This window comes from Poecilia mexicana, unplaced genomic scaffold (genome assembly GCF_051168715.1).
Source record: "Poecilia mexicana isolate PSO_F unplaced genomic scaffold, ASM5116871v1 scaffold_9, whole genome shotgun sequence".
Classification (NCBI taxonomy): Eukaryota; Metazoa; Chordata; class Actinopteri; order Cyprinodontiformes; family Poeciliidae; genus Poecilia; species Poecilia mexicana.
Window position 1 is genome coordinate 10,944,679 of NW_028263378.1, and position 17,206 is coordinate 10,961,884.

The following is a 17,206-nucleotide window of genomic DNA, read 5'->3' on the forward strand; positions in this document are numbered from 1 at the left end:
ACGGCAATCTGTTGTGATTTGAGGAGTTTGTAAGTGATTGAGAAGACGTCGCTATCGGCCGAAGTCGATTTTTAACATATCGGTCTGATGGGTGATGTTAACAGGCAATGTTTATTTACATCTTGTTGCTGTTTGTGTTTCTGGTCATGTGACAGGGCGAGTAATGCAGCAAAGGATTGTGGGATGTTTTATTCATGGTGTTGAGACAAAATCCAGGTTAAGGTCTGATGTGAAGAAGAGCTGGGCGATAAATCAATTTGATCAATTAATCAAATTTTTGCTTTTGAATAAATGTGGATTTTTTTCACCAGTGCATCTTTGGGTTTCCATAGTTTGGAATGATGTTTATTTATTTGGACTTTGAATTCTGATCAACTCTATTATGCAAAATTAGGACCAGACTAAATTGTGTTAATAAAGTCCTAATATTACCAGAATAAGGTCATAATATTATAAGAATAAAATAGTAATTTTCTGATAACTTCAACAGAAAAATAACTAAAAAATTAAAATGAGGAATGCCGAGAATCTTGTAAAGTTATACTTGGGTATAAGTTTTATAAATAATATTTAGTATTTTAAGGCATCAGTATCAAATTATTATCAACATCAGGACTTTGAAACTTTCGTACAACCAAAGAAAGTTTTACACAAACTGAGCTGATCATCAGGTTCTCAACTTAGCTTTTTAAAATAACTTTATTCTTGTATTCTTCACACTTTTTTTTTTTAGTAAAACTATATCTTGAAGCTATTTTCTGTCATTTGTGATTTCTCCTTTTTGAAAAAGAGAGTGAGAAAAATAATTTATTTACAGTGAATCAAGTAAGAAACATTTTTATTTTTAATCCATCAGAATATTTTCTTGAAGCTCTCGCCTGTAAAACTTTAACCAGATTTTAAAAGAATTGAAGCTCCTGTGCAATAAATAGATATACTTGTAGGCAGTTAAACTGAAGTATTTAAGTGACATGAAACGGTTTTTAAAAGAGGGATTCATCATCATCATCATCTTCATCTTTACACGCCTGCTTGCACCTTTTCCCTCCTGAGACTCTGAGCAGAAATAACTTGTTTTTCTTCTTCTGGCTGAGTTGGATGTTTACTCGTGCTGAGGTATGTGTTTGCAAAGTGAAAGGGCTCCTTAAGGTGTGCATGAGGACAAGCGAGTGTGTGTGTGAGTGTGTGTGTGTCCGTTAGTCTGCGGATTGGTTTGATTGGTGGCTCTGCAAACTGGAGCAGGTTTGAAGTCGGCTATGTTTGCAATATTTCTGCGCAAAAGTATTTAGTTTAAACCTTTCAACAGTGTCTGCTATGAAAAGTGGATTGTTGGAAACGCTGCTGGTTCTGGATCCGACTGAGGGTCGGAAAAGTGAGGATCCAAAAGCAAAAAGAAAACCAGCCATTCCAGTTTCCTGATCTCTTCCTAATAATGAACTGAAAACATTTTTATTCCAATGTTTTCAGCATCTGACTACAGCAAAATCCTTAGGATCATTAAAAACTATCAGCTGTTTATTTTAAACCAAACCTCTATGCATTTTAATATTTTACCCAACATAACAAAGTGTACAACCTGCAGCCTCACACAGTGTAGATGTCTGAGTGCGACTCAAACTGACAGAAAACATTTAAGAACAAATCGGAGCTACCGGAGAGACGCCACCATGAGCAGAACTATTCAAAATCAACTTTAATTCATGTTTTTGTTGTTGTTATAAATAGCAGCAAGGAGTTTACCTGGTATTTTTAGGCAGTTTGTGTTACATTTAACAACTTCCTTATTTATTGAACAAAGACTCTTGGCTAAATGCAGAAGTTGTGGGTGAATCTAAAACAGAGTTTATGGCATAATTCAAGCATAAAACCAGCTCCAGTAACATTAACGTGAAGTCTTTGTGACTTTGTCAGCTTCTCACGTTTCATGGACAAATTCGGTGTTTATTTCTGTCTAAATTTGCTTCCTAAATAAGGCGAATGTTAATTTATTCACAACGCCGTAGTTTGTTTTAAGGCTCTTAGTGGGAGGTTCATGCTAGAGGTCTTTGGTTGATGGTTATCTCTCTGGTCATCAGATGTTTGATGGCATCTGTTCCCATTAATACAGAAAAGCGTTTTAAATGTTTCGCCCTCCCTGGTCAGTGACATGGGAGCTGATTTTCTGCTCCATATTGACTTCTTCTATTTGCACATGTTGCACAAGCCCATTACAGTTTCTCATGGAGGAAAATCCTACAAAAGTAGAGCAGTTTTTTCTGTTTTTGTTTCACATCTGTCTAGATTTCTCTTCCTGCTTCTGTTTAACCTCAAATTGAAGCTGAAGAAGAAACTGAGTGACAGGAAACAACACAACCTACCGTTGTTCTGCCGCAGACTCATTACTGCTTTTACTTGTTGTATTTTACTTTATATTCTTATTTTGTCAAGCTCAGGATGTTCTTCTGAGTTTAGATTCAGTTAAAGTGGGCATTAACGCCCCCTGCTGACGGAGTCTGGGTATTACTAAATTTGTCATTGGAAATCCACAAACCATGTCGAACCTGGTGTAAAAATATCCATTTAAAAATATCTGCATCTTTAATTTATCATTGTTTATATTCTTAATTTTAAGATTTTGTAATCACAAGCATATTTATAATTGTTTATTGTGTTTATATTTTAAGACTCTGGAAAAGAAGCCTTTCAATTATTTATGATTTGTATTTATTTAATTTTTTTTTTCAAACTTTTTATTTTCTTATATTGAGAGTTGGTAAGGGAAAGAAGATGTTTGAAATGTTATTTTTTCATAATTTAAATTATTTTTAATATTAAAGCTGTAAGGGAAAGAAGATCAGTTATTTTATTTTGCCTAATATATAAAATCTTAGATTGTTAGAAACTAGAATTTAAGGCTTACAGATTGTTCATTTGTTGATGAGATTAAAAGGAATATGAAAATCAGCCATGGCTGCATTTCTCTTCCGTTCAGCTACGTAAAGTCTTGCATATTGAGTCAATGAATCGTCAGCATTACAGATTCACTGAAGAGGTTTATAACATCTAAGAATTTCCTAATACAACAAGCAAAAAACATTTATTTGCACAATAAACTTCTGTGATGCCACCGATGCGACCAAATGATTTGGAGGTGGAAGAACAGGAGAAACTTTAAGGACCGTGAGAGAGAACGTTAAGACGTTTCTCTTTTAAATCCTCGAAGCTTCGCAGCCTGACTGGACCGTCCTCACTGAGACGGAGGACAAAGATTGTCCCGGAGACAGAAGGACAAAAACACAAATGCACTCGGCGAGGCAGAAGGAGACTTTCGCCTTCCTGTTATTCAGAGCAACACAAAGTCAAGTCAGCATTTACGCAGGATTTTCTCCTACTTCCCTATTTAACATTCCCACTCTCGTCTGTGCAGTTACACACACACAACGCAGTGTGTGTGTGTGTGTGTGTGTGTGTGTGTGTGTGTGCGTGTGCGCGTGCGTGCGTGAGCAGTGAAACAGAAGAACAGTGGGTTTCAGTTCAGATCTCAACTGGACCAACTTCCTGTCTGTGCTCGGTGTCTTTGTGTTTCTTCAGCCGCCTGCTGTTTCCTCCACATTCACCAAGCTCCACACGCACACAGACACACACACACACACATACACGCAATCACACACATACACATGCAGTACTGTGCAGAAGTTTTAAGCCACTTATAATTTCTTTCCATTTTGCCTCCAAGAGTCCAGGTTTTGTTGTGATCTTTTAAAGCGGTCTTGATTCATAGTTTTAAAGGTTTTTCTCTGAACGTTTTTTACGTATTGTACCTGAACAGAATAGCCTAAACCAGCAGGGGTGTGCACAGCGTGACCCCAGACCCAATTGTGGCATTGTGTGGCCTCGACTGCAGATTAAAAATAATACAAATTTGACCCATCAGCAAATGGAGCAGATGCAGATGAACGCTTTTTGTACACCTTCTTAAATTGATCTAGCCGCCCGCCATGCTTTTGAGAATTTGAAAATATCATTTGATAGTTCTGCATTTTTGGAAGACTTGAAGATTAATACGTAAACACCCGCTATAAAGTCTTTAAAAAAGGCGCTAATTAAAAATAAATAAATAAATTACCAGTGCTAAGCCTGGTGGGGGCACAAGTAAAGCCTGGTGGCCCGCCAGGCTTACAATACACTGCAGCTGCTTCACTTCCACAGTAGCTGAAAACTTTTCAAAGTAACACTTAGTTGAAACTAGATGTGAGAAGTGGTTCTTAAAGGTGGTGTCGCCCCCTTCAGGTCAGGCAGTGTGGATCTGGAGTCCCCCCTGTCCTCAGCTGACAGCTCTGCTCCAGCCAATCAGAGAAGGAGCTCAGACTCAGGACGTCAGAGTAAGTAGCAGGACGATGCTCCTCTGATAATCTGGGTGTTTTTCCTTCCTTTTCTGAGGTTTAAAAAAATAAAACTTGATCATGAACTTGGTTAATTTGTTTTGTCTCTCCAGGCCCCGTCACCTTCGCCCTCCCTGAGCAGGTCATCCAGAAGGCCGATGACTTCCTGGTTTCTTTCCCCTGGTTTCATGGGCCCATCTCTCGGGTCAAGGCGGCCCACCTGGTCCAGAGCTCCGGACCCGAGGGCCACGGCGTGTTTCTGGTCCGGCAGAGCGAGACGCGGAGGGGAGACTTCGTCCTCACGTTTAACTACCAGGGAAAAGCAAAGGTGAACACGGCTGAACGTCTGGAGGCACAACGAGCTGCTTCTTCTTCTTCTTCATGTCTTAAATAAGAGTTTGGTTGTTTTTCCGTTTTTCCTCTTGCAGCACCTGCGCCTCTCTCTGAACGAATGGGGTCAGTGCAGGGTGCAGCACCTGCGCTTCCCCTCCGTCATGGACATGCTCAGCCACTTCCGCCTCTACCCCATCCCGCTGGAGTGCGGAGCAGCCGGAGCCGTCACGCTGTCCAGCTTCGTCCTGGCCGGCTCCACGCCCCCCTCACAGGGTGAGCCTCTAGGCATTTTATTGTCTAAAATTCAATGACGTAGCCTTCCTTTAGCGGCAGAATTTGCTATAAAAAGGTATTTTCACCTTGTTTACGTAGCTTTCTGTTTGCTCCGTCATAATGGAGTAAAAAATTATAACCTCATCAACACAAACTCTTCCTAACAAACATTCCCATTTTTAATGATAGTAAAAAATAACAATCCTTATCATACGGACAGTTTGGGGTTTTTTAAACATCAATTTGAATTTACCATGAACGAATCAAAATTTTTCCATCACAATAAACGATGAGCGGTGCGATGTGTTGACTCCTCGGCTCCTTTCCTGTCTCTGCTCCTCAGGCCAGCTCTCCGGCGCGTTCCTCGTCCCCTTCTCCCTCCATCGGTGGAGTTCCGAGCCCAGCTTGGCCCGCTGCAACCTGGCCCGCAGCTCCAGCCACCCCCCCGCCTTCTCCCCGTCCCCCACCAGCACCACCTCCACCTCCAGCCCCGGCTCCTTCTCCCAGTTCGGCCGCGCCGTCCCGACCGCCGAGCCCGCGCCGTCGGCGCCCGCCCACCTGCGCCGGAGCGAGTCGGTGGGGAGGCGACCCCTGCTGCGCAGCCCCAACCCTCACGCTCCCATCATCCCTCAGCGGGACTCAGACTACGAACTGGAGCCCGACCGCGGTCGCAAGCGGGCGATAGACAACCAGTACATGTTGCTCTGACCCTCCGCTCGGCCGGCTGTGAAGACGCGGTCGCGACGATCGCTCGGATGAAGTGTGTCGCCTTCATCGGGACGAAAACAAGGCCGACGAACACGAGGGAACGAACCCGAACAAGACGGACGAATGCAAAATACGCAAAAAACAAAACAAAACAAAAACAAGTTTGCCTCACCCTCCAAACCTCCAGTGTCCACAGTGAATGTATTTTTGGACTTTTTAATAAGAGTGTTGACGACGATGATTAATCTTGTTTTCGATCGACGAAAGAGAGAAAGTTTATTAACACCTGTTGTGATTTTCTTGTTAGTGCACTTGATGTTATTTCTGAAATGATGGGAAATCACTGTGCGCTCCTTTTGGGAAAACTTAGGGCATGAACTTTCCTCACGAAATTCCCAAAGCGGAGGAAAACCTCCACCTTTCGACACAAACGAAGCTGCGCTCTTTTTCCTCGTGGGATCAAATTCTGCTCTTCCTCTTTGTGCATTATGAGCATCTAAGTGCGCATCACTTTCAGTGCACTTTGTACACTTTGTGTATTTTTTCTATACACACAATCTTTTGTAGAAAAACTAAAAAAAAAAACTAAAAAGGAGAAAAGAGGTAGTTCTAGAAACTAGATCGCTGTTAAAAAAAAGAAGAAAGAAACGGGATTCAGGATTTTCACGTCAGCTGGAGCGGAGTTTGTGATCCGAGTCTGGACGTGAGATGAGCAAAGCGAACCGTAAAGAAATTATGTCAACAAAATGATGATGAAAATGCCACAAAATCAAACAAACTGGAGTGACAGTGAAAGTTTTACAGACCTACAGCCAAAAACCTGAGGTTTAGAAAACGTTAAAATCTGGATTTCCAATAGTTTTCCTGACATCCTGCTGCAGAAACCTGAGAATTTATCATTTCTGATGGAAAGCTGTTTGATTCTTCTAGAAATCACTTAATCAGTTTAATCTCATCTGTCCAATAAATATCTCTTACGCATTAGTGGTGAGACGTTTCACTGTTTTCCAGAGTTGGATAAAAGAAAATAAGAGCCTTTATTCCTGGACTAGATTCTCGTCTGATTTAATATCTGTAATTTGCTGATTCCTTCAGCCAGCTGGCACAGATTTTAGCTTATTCTGATTGGTCCTTTCTTGAGGATAAGGATAAAATCAGATAAAAAGACATAAGAACAGCATCTAGGATATTTTTCTTTCTACACCTCTATATAGACTCCTCATTATTTATACCAGCAACTTGTAAATTAACATGTTAAAACATATATATTATTACAGAATTGGCATTTTAAACTAGATTTAACAGTAGAAATGGCTTTGCATCGCCGTCCACCCCAATCCTAATCTCTTCAGATTGGAGCGGGGGATGCGTTGCTTTCTTAAAAATACTTTAGCCTACTTTGTGTGGTCTGCCAGGCTCTACTGGTTTGGAAAGCTGGAAAACAAAATCGTAATTTTAAAACTACATCTTTTAACTTTTTTTTTTTTATGGAAGGAGTATACGACTTTACTACTTTTTCCATAAAGAAGTTGATTTTACCTGGACTATTTCCGTCTGGTATGAAAAATTAGTTTGAAGCACTGTATAAATGATGACATGTTTATTAAATTGATACTCATTTCTATGTAATCATTAAATTAGAGTCATCATGGAGGGCGTAGAGAGCAGCAGGATCCAGATTCCTGCTCCGGAAACGTGAAGCAGCGTCACTTTAAGGTCGTCGTGGAGACGGATGGAGGACAGTTTTCAGTTAAAGACATCTCAGTGATCCGTGAATAAGCTGCCTCCAGTTTGTTTTTGTGGCGTACGTTGAGGGAACACTCCGCAGCGCTTCCAGACAGAAGCAATGATTGGACTGAATCTACATGATTTGTCCTCTTTCTATCAGAGACGTTTGGTTTTCGGCGACGCAGCTCGGCTGCTACAACCACATTTCCCCTCCCCAGTTTCAGGCACCTTTCTCCATTCTGGTAGCAGCGTTATGTGTCTTAGCTTTACTTTTTTTTTTTTTTTTTTTTACACTTATAGCATTAATTCTTTGTATTTTCTCTCACTTCACCACAGCAGCTGAAACCAAAAGGGCTGCAGAGATATGTTTTTGTTTTTTTTGTTTTGTTTTGTTTACACTAGATGTATTTTCTAATTGATTATTATATATTTTTAAAAGGAAGGTTTTGTAAACACAGTTTCGAAGGGTGTTTAAATGTGGCGTGAGATGTTGCAGAACCACTAACGTTAATAATCAAAGGTGCCTTTATAAAAGGTTTAAAACCATAATTTTGACCACATTAAGCAACTCAGGTGTGCGTTTTAGTGAATGAAGCCTTTAACCAAAGCCCAGAGTTCGCCATCATTCTCCATCCCAAACTTTAGAGAAGTCAAAGATGATCTGTAACTTTCACATCCGCTCGCAGCGGGATGAGTTTGGGAAGTCTTCTAACTTTGCTTTAACACTAACTTCAGCAGATTATTTTACATTTGCTCGCAGTAAACTTGCGCCTAAAGTTTGGTGTGTCTCTTTCTCCGCAGCTTCCCGTTTCGTTTTTCCCTCTTGGTTTTGATAGTTTTTGTAGTAATAGACCAGCTTTTTTTTATTTTATTTTATTTTTTTCTACCAAAGTTAACATTTGTTGGTTTACTTAATGGTTGTTGAGTCCTGTGTTATTGTGATCTAGACTGACATCTTTTAAGGGGAACAAAAACAAGGATGTTTTTGGCAAACGTACGGTTGGTCTTCCTGCCTTTATGTGTCTGAACAGATTCCTTCATCACCTCTGTTTCATTTCTGCTAAAGCAGAGCAACGGTAAAAGCAAAAAATAAAAAGAAGAAGAAAACTATTCTGAGCACCAGTCTCGTATCCTCTCTCGCTCTTCTTAGTTAATGTCTTTTTTTATTATTATTATTATTATTATTCCTGGGAGAGTGACTGTGCCTTTGCCAGAAAGCTGCTGTTGCTTTTTCCCCTCCTCCAGAGCTCAGGGTGTGATCGTGCCGTGCAATAAATGAAAGATGCTTCACACCGTGCTGAATGGAAGAATTAGGTGCCTATATATCCGCTTATAGACCAAAAACAGTCAAATTCAAACAGAAAACCTGCTGCATAACAACCACAGCTGCCAGATTTTAGTTTACTTTTATATACTTCTATACCAGCTTAAAGTGTTGTCAAGGCATCATTCGCCCTGATCGCCTCCCCTCCCCGTCGTATTGCTGATTTCATCCAGTTGATGAATGTAATGTGTTCTGAATACTGTTCATCCTGTCTGTTAACTTCGCACTGTAAACATTTCACATCAACGCATCAATGTCCACAGCAGCTTCTCACACCTTCTTCTATTGGGTCGGCATCCCTTTCAGTTATAAGCATTTAAATTATATTAAATATATAAATATATATATATATCTCAACTGTATATTTGACTTTTTTTAAATAAACCTAACCAAAAAAATAACCTGAGTGTTGTGTTTGCTTGTTTTTATTGTTTTTTCCCCCATGCTTGGCATTGTATTAAACTCTTTTAAATATAAAAATAATATATATATATACATATATATATTTAAACCATGAAGTGTATAAACAATATCCTCACATTTTTATAAGTATTAAATCTTTCAGGGGACAACATCAAAGTTATGACACTGTGATATAATTTAGTGAGTGTACAGTTAATTTGGACGTTTACGTTTGTGGTTAGCTGTGTAGAAATTAATGGTTGTGTGGTTTCTTATTTTGAATTTACAGTTTTACAGGTTGTCAGTGGCGGAGCTAGACTTTTAAATTTGTGGGCCAGGGGGGCACAAATGAGTGTGTATGTATGTATATAAATATATATGCATTACACACGTATCTGTGCATTCAGTCAACTTAGAGAAGGCCAGAACTGACGGTAAAATTATGATTTATTAAAACCATCTTTCTCATCAACCCCTGTAAGAGCTAAACAAGAGAGATAAAAATCACAATCTTTTTTTTTTGTTTACCGTCAGTGAAGCATAGCTCTTTACATTGATACAATTCTTTTCACGAATCATTAATTAAGCAATCACAAAATAAAAAACTTAAATAAACTTCAATCGCCGTTACCTTGTTCCCTTATTGACAGAAGCTTAAATTTAAGTCGCCTTTTATGCGTTTTTCTTGCTATTAACCTTTTTCTTTCTTTGCACTTAAGCTTCTCAGTAGCTCTGTTGTTGTGTTGCTATAGATACATCATGCAGAATGTTACCAAAATAAAAGCGTGGAACTTTCAGTTGGCCTTTACGTGCTGTGTGGACGTCCACAAAACATGAGACAGTACTGTGTCACATTTGTCATCACACCACTGTGATGCTGCGCTAGGTGAGAGTCCAACTGGTGAACACACAGGTCTTTGATAAAAAACTTCATCTTAATCGCTATGAATGTTGGAGAAGGCAAAAACTGACCTGTTTTGAAGTTACATCTGTGGTAAAACTTTAGTTAGTTAATGGTTTATAAATTGTTACAGTGGGCCAGAAGCTTCTTGCCTCATGTAACAGGGTTTCCATGCGGGAATAAAAGGTAGTAAATTAAACTAGCTCAAATTAAGGCCAGTAAAAGGTAGTAAAAGGTAACAAATAGAATTTGACTTGGTAGTTAATTTTTCAATAAACATTTCATGACCGCTTCAATATATTTAGAATTTTACATTGATGCTGACTTTTTGTTTTAAGTTGCTTTAACTGTAAGATCTGTATTAAAAATTATATCTACTCCCAGGACCTGAGCTGATGTTAACAGACTCGATTGGTTTCGCTGTCTGATCTGCTGTGCGCATGCGTAGTGTTGGAAGTGCCTAACGTTTGAGACTAGTGAGTCACCATGAGAAAATATAAGTTTTCACGACTTTGCCTGGATGACCAGGTGACAGACAATCACTTTGTAAAATATGAAGAAAATTATAAATATGACCTCGTGACTGCGACCAAACCGAGCGGAGCATCTACCGTTCATTCGCAGCAGATTCCTGCGCCGGGGAGCAGATGAAAAGTAGGAACTTTTTTACACTGAATATGGGAATAGAAAGGTGGTTAAACCCTTCTGGGTTAAAGCAGTGGACTTGCTGAGTAACTGGTTGGATGTAGCGGTTCCACTGACACTTGCCCTATGCCTGTTGGGAGATGAAACCCAAATGACAGAAATGGGTAAGGCAGTAAAGTGCCCTACCCGTTGGCCCAAAGCCAGTGGTTCCCTGGCCCCTCCTGTTCCGGCGAAGCTGCGCAGATCACTGCTCAGACTTGTGGGAATAATGCATTTAGTGCCCACAGGTTCTATTTTTTTCATAGCGCATGCTCACTGCGTGCTATTATTAGCCCTAACAACAGTTGCCATGCTGCTGACAATGATGTCATCAGCATGACTTCAAATGATGTCTGTCATGAGGCCCTTCTAAGGATGACTTTGTGATGTCATAGAGTCCATGACATAACCAACTGATCAGTTAATTCTCTGATCAGTCCACACAAATCAGTTAACAAGTCAGTCAACACACAATTCATTTGGACGTTTTAGCTCAGCTCAGAAAAGATGACTGACGAAAGCCCGCAGAGAGAAATGGATGTGAGGCCTCAGGTCTCATTTTGGACAAAAGTCAAAAAAACATTGTCCAACAGAGTTCATCCTGGACAAAGAAGTCCAGATTACAAGAAGAAAAAATTTCTCAGTGAACTTCTGTGGGCAGTGATCGAAAAGGCCGCAGATGATCCAACTCTGCATCTGGTACGACAGACATTTGAGGAACAGCACAGCAAGATTTTGACTCTGCTTTTGAGAAAAACTGGAGAAATAAACGTGGACGTACTCTCGGAGGTATCGGAAGAGCTAAGTGAACGGATTTTCCAGAGTACTGCGAGAGATGCATTCCACTTTGCCTCTGGACTGCATTTAATTGCACTGCTGGATTACCCAGAAGGACATGACGTAATTGTGGAAAAATTCAAGCGTCACCTGGAGAATCCTGTTCCTCCAAAGAAAAGGTTTAAGTCTACGAAAAGTAAGATCAGAAAGACGTTTTTTCCTAATGAGGACTTGTACTCGGATGAAAACTGCCTCAGTGACGAGTTTACTAAGGCAGGGATGGATCCTGAAGAGTTTTTGAAGGAAGCGAACAGGATGGGTTTCAGACGTGGAACCGAAGATGAAAGGAGAGTCATGGTGGAAACGATTCTTTGGAGACTGATTTATAAGTCCAGTTTCAGATCTAGTTATGGAGGTTACCAAATGAAGCACACCGAACCGGTACATAAAAAGCTTGCTCCGAAAATTTGGGAGGAAGTAAAAGACATTGATTTCGTCTTTTTTGAGGATATGGAACGAAAACTCTGCAGAGACATCTTACAACTTCTCTGGGGCAATGAAGATGTGGTTCGAGAGTTGTTGTTCAAGATGATAAAAAGTGACAACCCGGTAGTTATGTACAAGGTGGTGGAGAGCTTCAGAAGGAACCTGGCACGGCCGCGAAAAGTCATTCTCCAAGATAGCTTCCTTCAGAAGACATGGAAGATCATCAAGAAGGCTGCCTGTTGTGGAGTCGCTTCGGACACAGAGGAGAGGCAAGAACCCTTTGGGCATCTCAAGTTGGTTCACTCAGTGGTCAGATTTGTCTCCGAGTCAGGACCTGCCTCCGAGTCAGGACCTGGTTCAGAGTCAGAACCTGCCTCCGAGACAGGACCTGCCTCCCAGTCAGGACCTGCCTCAGAGTCAGGACCTGATTCCGAGTCAGGACCTGCCTCCGAGACAGGACCTGCCTCCGAGTCAGGACCTGATTCCGAGTCAGGATCTGCCTCCGAGTCAGGACCTGCCTCCGAGTCAGGACCTGCTTCCGAGACAGGACCTGCCTCCGAGGCAGGACCTGCCTCCGAGTCAGGACCTGCCAACGAGACAGGACCTGCCTCCGAGACAGTACCTGCTTCTGAGTCAGGACCTGTTTCCGAGTCAGGACCTGCCTCCGAGTCAGGACCTGCCAACGAGACAGGACCTGCCTCCGAGACAGTACCTGCTTCCGAGTCAGGACCTGTTTCCGAGTCAGGACCTGCCTCTGAGACAGGACCAGTATCCGAGTCAGGACCTGCCTCCGAGTCAGGACCTGCCTCCGAGACAGGACCTGCCTCCGAGGCAGGACCTGCCTCCGAGTCAGGACCTGATTCTGAGTCAGGACCTGCCTCCGAGTCAGGACCTACCAACGAGACAGGACCTGCCTCTGAGACAGCACCTGCCTCAGAGTCAGGACCTGCCTCCGAGTCAGGACCTGCCTCCGAGTCAGGACCTGCCAACGAGACAGGACCTGCTTCTGAGACAAGACCTGGCTCTGAGTCAGGGCCTGCTTCCGAGTCAGGACCTGCCTCCGAGTCAGGACCTGCTTCCGAGTCAGGACCTGATTCTGAGTCAGGACCTGCCTCCGAGTCAGGACCTGCCAACGAGACAGGACCTGCCTCCGAGACAGTACCTGCTTCCGAGTCAGGACCTGCCTCCGAGTCAGGACCTGCCAACGAGTCAGGACCTGCCTCAGAGTCAGGACCTGTTTCCGAGTCAGGACCTGCCTCAGATTCAGGACCTGCTTCCGAGTCAGGACCTGCCTCCGAGTCAGGACCTGCCTCCGGGTCAGGACCTGCCTGCGGGTCAGGACCTACCTCCGGGTCAGGACCTGCCTGCGGGTCAGGACTTACCTCCGGGTCAGGACCTACCTCTGAGTAGGACCTGCCTCCGAGTCAGGATCTGCCTCCGGGTCAGGACCTGCCTCTGGGTCAGGACCTGCCTCAGATTCAGGGCCTGTTTCCGAGTCAGGACCTGCCTCAGATTCAGGACCTGCTTCCGAGTCAGGACCTGCCTCCGAGTCAGGACCTGCCTCAGATTCAGGGCCTGCCTCAGATTCAGAACCTTCCTCCGAGTCAGGACCTGCCGCCGAGTCAGAACCTGCCTCTGAATCAGGACCTGCCTCCGAATCAGGACCTGCCTCCCGGTCAGGACCTGTCTCCGGGTCAGGACCTGCCTCCGGGTCAGGACCTACCTCCGGGTCAGGACCTGCCTGCGGGTCAGGACTTACCTCCGGGTCAGGACCTACCTCTGAGTAGGACCTGCCTACGAGTCAGGATCTGCCTCCGGGTCAGGACCTGCCTCCGGGTCAGGACCTGCCAACGAGACAGGACCTGCCTCCGAGACAGTACCTGCTTCCGAGTCAGGACCTGTTTCCGAGTCAGGACCTGCCTCTGAGACAGGACCAGTATCCGAGTCAGGACCTGCCTCCGAGTCAGGACCTGCCTCCGAGACAGGACCTGCCTCCGAGGCAGGACCTGCCTCCGAGTCAGGACCTGATTCTGAGTCAGGACCTGCCTCCGAGTCAGGACCTACCAACGAGACAGGACCTGCCTCTGAGACAGCACCTGCCTCAGAGTCAGGACCTGCCTCCGAGTCAGGACCTGCCTCCGAGTCAGGACCTGCCAACGAGACAGGACCTGCTTCTGAGACAAGACCTGGCTCTGAGTCAGGGCCTGCTTCCGAGTCAGGACCTGCCTCCGAGTCAGGACCTGCTTCCGAGTCAGGACCTGATTCTGAGTCAGGACCTGCCTCCGAGTCAGGACCTGCCAACGAGACAGGACCTGCCTCGGAGACAGTACCTGCTTCCGAGTCAGGACCTGCCTCCGAGTCAGGACCTGCCTCAGATTCAGGACCTGCTTCCGAGTCAGGACCTGCCTCCGAGTCAGGACCTGCCTCCGGGTCAGGACCTGCCTGCGGGTCAGGACCTACCTCCGGGTCAGGACCTGCCTGCGGGTCAGGACTTACCTCCGGGTCAGGACCTACCTCTGAGTAGGACCTGCCTACGAGTCAGGATCTGCCTCCGGGTCAGGACCTGCCTCTGGGTCAGGACCTGCCTCAGATTCAGGGCCTGTTTCCGAGTCAGGACCTGCCTCAGATTCAGGACCTGCTTCCGAGTCAGGACCTGCCTCCGAGTCAGGACCTGCCTCAGATTCAGGGCCTGCCTCAGATTCAGAACCTTCCTCCGAGTCAGGACCTGCCGCCGAGTCAGAACCTGCCTCTGAATCAGGACCTGCCTCCGAATCAGGACCTGCCTCCCGGTCAGGACCTGTCTCCGGGTCAGGACCTGCCTCCGGGTCAGGACCTACCTCCGGGTCAGGACCTGCCTGCGGGTCAGGACTTACCTCCGGGTCAGGACCTACCTCTGAGTAGGACCTGCCTACGAGTCAGGATCTGCCTCCGGGTCAGGACCTGCCTCCGGGTCAGGACCTGCCTCCGGGTCAGGACAGACCTGTGAGACAGGACCTGCTTCTGAGTCAGGAACAGCCTCCATATCAGGACAGACCTCCGATACAGGACCAGCCTCCGAGTCCTCATGCCTCAAGGTGTTTCCAGGATTTTTTGTCACCAACGAAGAGACTCATTGTCAGAAGTGTCAAGACTGGATGCGTTTCTTCAGGAGAACTTCACAACTCACGGGAGTGGATCATTATGGCCTTTAGAGTGCTTCCAAGTTTTGGGTCTGAGAATACCTGAAACGTTTAGTCATCCGCTGTTACAGTCAGAGCGAGGTGGGTAGAGCCTACTGAAGAGTCAGGATGGGGGGCTCAGGGAACGGTGGCGGACTGGGGGGGCTAGAGTATAGTTAGAAGGGGTTCGACGAAGAAGGAGAGAAGGTGGTGGGGGCGGACTCTGGGGGGCGGATGTATTGTTAGAAGGGGCGGGGGAAACGTAGAAGGAGGGGGCGAAGGAGAGATGTTGAGGGTTGACTAGTGTACCATTAGAAGTGCGAGGGGGCGAAGAGGGTGGGGGGGGTCTAATGTACCGTTGAGTGCTGGGGGGACGGACGGACGGCAGCGTCAGGACCTATCTCAGAGTAAGGACCTGCCTACTGGACAGGACCTGCCTCCAAAACAGGACCAGCCTCCAAGACAGGACCAGCCTCCGAGGCAGGACCTCCCTCCGAGACAGGACTTGCCTCCGAGACAGGACCTGCCTCCTGGTTAGGACCTGCCTCCGAGACAGGACTTGCCTCCGAGACAGGACCTGCCTCCAAGACAGGACCTGCCTCCTGGTCAGGACCTGTCTCCAGGTCATGACCTGCCTCCTGGCTAGGACTTGCCTCCAAGACAGGACCTGCCTCCGAGACAGGACCTGCCTCCAGGTCAGGACCTACCTCCGGATCAGGACCTACCTCCAAGATAGGACCTGCCTCCAGGTCAGGACCTGCCTCCAAGACAGGACCTGCCTCCAAGACAGGACCTGCCTCCGGGTCAGGACCTGCCTCCGGGTCAGGACCTGCCTCCGGGTCAGGACCTACCTCCGGGTCAGGACCTGCCTCAGAGTTAGGTCCTGCCTCCGAGTCAGGATCTGCCTCTGAGATAGGACCTGCCTCTGGGTCAGGACCTGTGTCCGAGTTAGGTCCTGCCTCCAAGTTAGGTCCTGCCTCCAAGTTAGGACCTGTCTCTGGGTCAAGACCAGCCTCCGAGTCCTCATGCCTCACGGTGTTTCCAGGATTTTTTGTCACCAACGAAGAGACTCATTGTCAGAAGTGTCAAGACTGGATGCGTTTCTTCAGGAGAACTTCACAACTCACGGGAGTGGATCATTATGGCCCTTAGAGTGCTTCCAAGTTTTGGGTCTGAGAATACCTGAAACGTTTAGTCATCCGTGGAGGGGTCGGGGGAAGCGAAGATGGAAGGGCGACGGAGAGACGTTGAGGGTTGACTAGCGTGCCATTGGAAGTGCGAAGGGGCGAAGAGGGTGGGGGGGTCTTGCGTACCGTTGAGTTCTGGGTGGACGGAAGTTAAATTGGGGTGGAAATACGAACAAACAAACCTAATGTGTGTGTGGGAGGGGAGGAATATATATATATATATAGATATAGATATATATAGATATATATATATATATATATACGTATATATATATATATATATATATATATATATACGTATATATATATATATATATATATATATATATATCTATATATATATATATATATACGTATATATATATATATATATCTATATATATCTATATCTATATATATATATATATATATATACACACACACACACACACACACACAGTAGAAACTACTGGGTTTAAAAATAACCTAATTCGTATCCCAGCGCTGGGTCAAATATGAACCGACCAACTCTGGGTTGTTTTAACTCAACTGGGTTGGGTTGATGATTTGACCCAGCACATTGGGTTATGGCAACTAACCAAAGGTTGGGTTAAATTGACTTGTTTAATTTGGTTAAATTGACCCAAAATTGGGTTGAAACTCATAGCTCAACACAAGGATTATTATACCACTATAGTTGGGTAAAAAACAAAAAATGTATTCATATTAAATTTCACTAAATAAAAACAAGACTAAAAACAATCTAAATTTAAAGTTTCTTTTATTTCCATGTGATATATATATAGAGAGAGCCAGCAGATTTCATTTACAAAAGTTACAAAACATAAGTTAGTTGTTTCAAAAGCATAGTGTAGCATCCCGGTTGAAAGGATGATCTCTCAAAC

The 17,206-nt window shown here is 44.6% G+C and overlaps 1 protein-coding gene across 1 annotated transcript in view; it reads left to right on the forward strand.

Annotated features, from left to right (window-relative positions):
• sh2b3 (SH2B adaptor protein 3) overlaps window positions 1–9,128 on the forward strand; it is a 57,914-nt gene extending 48,786 nt beyond the window's left edge. Inside the window, exons 5-8 of the mRNA XM_014995929.2 lie at window positions 4,270–4,361; window positions 4,475–4,689; window positions 4,790–4,967; window positions 5,311–9,128. Of these exons, the coding sequence (XP_014851415.2) occupies window positions 4,270–4,361; window positions 4,475–4,689; window positions 4,790–4,967; window positions 5,311–5,675 (850 nt within the window). The 3' untranslated portion in view covers window positions 5,676–9,128. The remainder of the gene's footprint in view (window positions 1–4,269; window positions 4,362–4,474; window positions 4,690–4,789; window positions 4,968–5,310) is intronic.
• The last annotated feature ends 8,078 nt before the right edge of the window (window positions 9,129–17,206 follow it).